This window comes from Octodon degus, unplaced genomic scaffold (genome assembly GCF_000260255.1).
Source record: "Octodon degus isolate 3935 unplaced genomic scaffold, OctDeg1.0 scaffold00123, whole genome shotgun sequence".
NCBI classification, from domain to species: domain Eukaryota; kingdom Metazoa; phylum Chordata; class Mammalia; order Rodentia; family Octodontidae; genus Octodon; species Octodon degus.
The window spans coordinates 3,251,570-3,257,497 of record NW_004524699.1 but is presented as its reverse complement, the minus strand read 5'-3'; the positions used below and the strand labels follow the sequence as shown (position 1 = coordinate 3,257,497).

The 5,928-nt window shown below is 61.7% G+C and overlaps 1 protein-coding gene across 1 annotated transcript in view; it reads right to left on the bottom strand.

Annotated features, from left to right (window-relative positions):
- Positions 1-3,488: 3,488 nt before the first annotated feature.
- Positions 3,489-5,928, bottom strand: part of Mrps2 (mitochondrial ribosomal protein S2) — a 2,827-nt gene continuing 387 nt past the window's right edge. The window contains exons 3-4 of the mRNA XM_004640548.2: positions 5,407-5,536; positions 3,489-4,648 (exon numbers count right to left, since the gene is read on the bottom strand). Coding sequence (XP_004640605.1) covers positions 4,081-4,648; positions 5,407-5,536 — 698 coding nt within the window. The 3' untranslated portion in view covers positions 3,489-4,080. The remainder of the gene's footprint in view (positions 4,649-5,406; positions 5,537-5,928) is intronic.

Here is a 5,928-nt window from a genome sequence, read left to right as displayed (position 1 = left end):
GCATCCATGGACCGGCCAGGGACCCAGGGCGGGCCCCATGGATGTCTGGGCATGCATGAACGACACAGAGTCCACACTCCGTGAAGAGGCCTCTCACCCTCAGGACAGGGATGGAGGAAGGGCTGGCTCTGGCCCTGCCAGTGAGGACCAGAGGACATTACAAGGCTGGGCTCCCCTAGGGTCCCTGCCAGCCTTGTCCGAGGACGCCTGAGTCCTTGTATGCAGAGGAGCTGTGGACACCACCCTGAGTCCTGCCAATGCAGCTCTGGCTGCAGCCCTGGAGCTCAGGCACTCAGCTCAACGCCGGGCCGTGAGGGGACACAGGCGCTTGGGGTCTGCTAGTGATCAGCAGCCAGGGAGGCCACCGAGTGAACCATCTCCCACCAGTGCCCCAGGTCCCTGGAAGGCCTACTCTGGGGACACAGCTGGCAGGGCCCTGAGAAGCTCCAGCACTCAGGAAGTTGAGGTTGGACTGTCCTGAGTGAGGCCAACTTGGGTGCCATAGTGAGTCTGAGGTCAGCCTGAACTGTACAGAGACCCCGTCTCAAAGAACTGAAGCACTCTGCAGACTAGAGCACCTGCTTAGGCGGAGTGCAGAGGCCAGCCTGCATGCCGCGCCTGCACGCCGTGCCAGCCCCGCCCCGGGGCACCCTGAGACAGCAACTGAGACTGGGCGTGGTGGTGCGTGCCTGTAACCCCAGCTCTTGGGAGGCTGAAAACAGGAGAATCACTGAGTCTGATCTGTGTAATGAGACCCTGTACTAAATACATTAAAAAAAAAATGAACTAAAAGTAAATAAAAATACACATGGAAATAATACTGCTGCAAGAGTGATAGGATTGAGTCAAGGACGGACAGTGCATCTGAAGCGAGGGGATTATGTTGAGGGGGATGAACAGCAGCGTGCTACATGCTGGAATGGTCTAAACGCTCACGTGTGGCTTGCTCACGCCTGTGCTCCGCGGGCTGGGACCCCCTGCCCCTGCAGGCCTTCCAGCTGTGTCCACCCACGCCTGTGAGTCTGGACAATGCTGCCAATGCGGCCGCACTAGTGACACCCTGGGGATGGCTAGCTCCTCATGCACCCTCCCGGGCTTGCATCTGCCTTGGTGGCCACCCCAGCCTGCAATGAGCCCTGGCCCTCTCCCCCAGGGACACTGGTGCCAACGCCACCAGCTCCCCCACTGTGGTCCCCAGTACTACAGGGCCTCCCGTACACACTGCCCATTGGTCAAGGCCAGCCAAGCCCACGTGGCCAGTGTGGCACGTAGCCTCCACCTCACCAACGTGGAGTTCATTCTATGACAGAACTGGGGCCCAGGGGACCACGTGCAGGACCCACCTGTGCTCGCCCCTCAGGAAGAACCCCGAGGGAAGGGCCGCAGCACGGACAGACAGCCCAGCCGACCAAGGACCAGGAAGTGTCGGCCTGGTGCCCCGGGACGCAGAGCCCAGGGCGGGCAGAAGTGTAAGGCACAGGGCAGAGCCAGGGAGAAGGGACGGGCACACAGTCAAGAGTAGAGTCCACGCGGCCGCAGGCTGAGCCGGTGGACAGGGCCGCTGAGGAAGCCCTGCTAGGTGGTGACCGGCACTGCCCGCTCACCCGTGCTGAGAGGACAGCAGTTCCAGCCTGTTCTTGGTGCTGAGTGTCACCACCACACCCTCCACGTTCCTCGTGTCCTTCTCCAGCATGAAGCTCTTCTCTCGGGAGGCCACAGCGAGGACATACCAGGGACCCAGCAGCTGTGTGGACGTTGGCAGCGCAGAGATCCCGGCTGTCCTCCCTAGGGCATCCTCGCTGTTGGGGAGTCCCCTCCCCCATGCAGCCCCCCACCCCCAACACTGGCCTGGTCTGGCCCTGGGGAATCAGGCTGCGTGGCCTCCCAGGAGGGGAGTGGCACCCCAGGGCTGCCCTGCTGTCCGGAGGGGTCACCTGCTTGGGATCCAGTCTCCCCAGCCACACCGCCTGGGCCCTGGGCATGGTCACCAAAGCCAGGAGAGCGGTCAGCTGAGCCACCCCCATCCTGCCCAGGACCACACACCACCTCTCAGAAAGGATCTGCCTGCTCCAGCCAGGAACCATTTTTATGGCTCTGTCCGTCACCATGTGGGCAGCCAGCCCCTAACCAGTGATGGTGGCCTAGCTGCTCTTCTTGCAAAGTGGTGAAATGACCCAAGGGCACTCATTCCACATTGGTGGCCGTGCCAGCTCCGACCCACAGCAGAGCCTCTGCCAGGTAGCCATGCAGACTTATCCGTTTTCCTCTGCACTCCCCCAGTCCAAGTGCCCAGACGGGCATCCTCCACCGGCCGCTACAGCCCCTCCCAAGCTGGCACTGCCCTAGATGACCCTTGGAAGCCTGGGCACACACAGCTCTGCAGGGTGAAGCAGGGTGGCGAGGCCAAGCCCACAGCCAGAGGCAGTGGTCAGGACCAAGGGTCCTTCCAGAAACCACAGTCTGGATCCATTCCAGTCACTGAACCCAAACCCATCCCACACGTCTGACTCCCACACAGTGCTCTCTGCCTGCTGAGACCCCACAGCTGGTCCCCTGGCCAGATCATCCTGTTCCTACTACACCCACCCACCCACTCGCTAGCTAACTCCAGTCTTGTAGCCCCAGGTCTCCCGAGCCTTGGCCCGTCCCCAGGGTCAGGAGCTGTCTGCAGCCTGCAATGCTGAATGCCAGGTCATAAGAGCCCCCGTTGGGGAGCCATGTGCATCTGAGCCTGCAAAGTGAGGGGAAGGGGGCTGGGCCTTGCTCATCCACACTCGGCTGTCAGCAGGGACCCGCTGAGCATGCTAGGGGTTGGGGTCTGGCCCACGGGAGTGGCATGAGCCTTTCCTTTACCACTTGGGCTGTTCTGCTCATGACCTGAGCCAGCTTCCTGCAGGGCATCCCTGCCCCGCAGCTGTCACAGCAAGGGAGGACACAGGAGGCAGCAGGCACCTGTCTTTCCTCAGTGCCCCACTGCCCAGCTGTACTGCAAGAGGCAAAGGCCACACCGCTGCTCCCAGCCTGACCCGCAGGCCCACAAGGTTCAGGGTAGCTCAGGGCAGCTGGCACCCTGCTCCCCCCTTCACACACCAACACCCACCCAAGGATACACACACCACAGAGCCCCACATCATGGAGAACACTGTCAACGTGAAGCCTCAAGGTTTAAGTAACCCTGCAGTTGTGCATCCCAGTAAAAGAGAACTAAGTGACTCCGAGGCGGCCAGGGTCCTTACTCTGCAAGTACAGAGCTCGTGGACGGGAAAGGCCCAGACATGGTATGGGCAGACAGCGGCACAGGGTGGGAGGGGGAAAGGCAGCTTGCCTTTCCCGTCGCTCTTGCCCAGGATCCTCTGCTGCCCTTGCCACACCCACCCTGCTTTAGAGTCAGCTAATTACAGCCTTGGGTGTCCGCTATTTTATCTCAGCAAAGGGAAAAATATAACTAAGAACACCACACTGAAGAACTGGGAGCTCAAGCCATGGCGTACCCAAATCCAGCTTTTAATTCTGCCGCAGTTCCGTCATCCCTTCTGCCCCGCTGGACCCTGCACAGCAGGCAGCTGACTGGGGGCTCCTGCTGCTCAGCCCCCACAGGGCTGCAGGAGCACAACAAGGGCATCTTGGCTGAAAAGAAAAACACCAGGCATCTGGACCTTCCAAACAAAGCTGAGGTGTGGTGACAGAAGGGAGAACTTCCGAGGAGGTATTCTGAAGGGACTTCTGAGGGCGCAGGCAGTACTGGGGACAGAAGGCAGGGGCCTGCGCTCGTTAGAAAGCGTTCTCCATGCCAGCCCTAACAAAGGGCGTCTCAGGTGCCAGGAAGACATTTTCCAGCGATTGGGGTGCCAGGTTCACATCCCAACTGCAGCCAGGGAGTTTGCATCGCGTATGACACTGACAAGCCCAGGGTGCTCAGTCCTAGGCCGGCCAGACCCGAGGAAGGCTGCTGGCCTGGTAGAGAAGTCCCAGATGCCTTATGGACGGAAAACACTAATGGGGCCTAGACTGCGCAGTGGCCGGGCAGGCCCGGCTCTCTCGTGCAAGAGCAGGGGATGGCTGTCACAGGGCAGCTCACGACTACTGAGGAAGGGGCGCCGGCTCTCCTGTGGCCCGCCCTGGGTCCTGCAGCCGAAGCAGGGCCTCCATCTGCCTGCGCTTCTCCTTGGCCCGGGTGATGGTGACCTGGAAGAGCCTGCAGAAGAGCTGGACGGACGAGGGCGAGTCATCGTTGCCAGGGATGGGGTAGGTGATGAGGCAGGGGTTGCAGTTGGTGTCCACGATGCCGACCGTGGGGATGTTCATCTTGGCCGCATCTCTGACAGCCACATGGGGCTCAAAGACGTTGTTGAGCGTGTGCAGGAAGATGATCAGGTCCGGCAGGCGGACTGTGGAGCCGAAGAGCAGGGGCGCGTTGGTCAGCAGGCCACCCTTGAAGTAGCGAGTGTGGGCGTACTCGCCACAGTCTCGGGCCACGTTCTCGATCAGGTGTGAGAACTGTCGGTTGCGGCTCACAAAGAGGATGATGCCCTTGCGGTAGGCCACATGTGCAGTGAAATTCAAGGCCAGCTGGAGGTGCGAGGCAGTCTGCTCAAGGTCGATGATGTCCTGGTCCAGGCGACTCCCGAAGATGTACGGTTCCATGAACCTACCAGAGACCCGTGAAGAACACAGCAGGTCCATGAGGCCCACTCCAGGGGCCCACGAACCTCCCATCCCACCTCTTCCGGTGGGGATCTGAACAGGATTGACCCCACTGGATGTCTGAAGCGTACACAGAACACAAGGCACACAGCCCAGCACACCCTTTCAGCAGCCACCTTGGTCAGGCTCCTGGGTAACTTCCCCACCAGGCAGCCAAGTCGCACCACGCGCAAGCACACAAGGTCCCTGGATCAGACTGTACTTTGCACCAATGGCTCCATCATGCTCCCGGCAGTTGCTGATGCGTAGCCTCGACCCACACATCCCATCTAGCCCCTCCCACTCGGCCCCTGCTGCTCCAGAGCTTCTGTGGCCCCATCACCTGCCCCGGCCCACACCCACCTCCTGCGCTAGTCTCCTGGCGACCCACCCCGCTAGCCCACTCTCCACGCAGGAACCCATCTCTCACGCAGCCCATTCTCACTGCTAGGAAAGCTCTGGTCCAGCACTGCTCAGCCCTCCGCCCAGCAGGCCCCGCAGGACACAGCAAGGGGCAGCTTCACAGATCATCCTCTCTGGTCCACAGTCTCCCCATCTGGGGAGCCCCTGGCAGTGCGACAAGCTGCAAGCCCCCGGCCTGACTGCTCAGGACAACTGACTGCCCCTCCTGACACAGCAGTCCTAACAGGCCTTCAGACCAAGGCAGAGGCCCCTCCCCTGGGAGCCACCACTGGGACACATCAGGGCAAGGGCCATGGTTACCTGTGCCGACAGCCGGCTTTATGTCCCAGGTGCACTCGGGCATCGAAGAGGCTTTTTACAGAAAACAACTCCTTGACCTTGAAAAAGTCGGCGTGCCGGAGAGGCTCGTCCAGAAGCTTCCTTTGAAAATCTGGGGGCATCAGGAGGACAGAGTGCTGTGATCTGCTACCACATGCCCACCCCGCGACCAAGCGTCTCCCACCACAGAGCCGGGGAGGGCAGAACTTCAGAGCGGGGGATGCCCAACTCCCCAGGAACGACACGCAAGCCACAGCCAACAGGGCTGGAGCCCACTTCTGATAGGGGCTCTGCTCCTGGGGAAACCGGGTCGGTCCCTGGCCCCGGGGCCGTGGGAAAGCAAGGGAGGAGGGACAGGGCTCTAGCGGGCCCTGGTCTGGTCCTCACGGCCACGGGCGCGGCGCACCTCTGAGCGGTCGTCGGAGGGCTCGGCGCCCCGAGGGCCAGCGCCAGGCCTGCGGGCCCGACGGCGCGTGCCCCCACCCGAGCCGGGGAGCCGGGCGG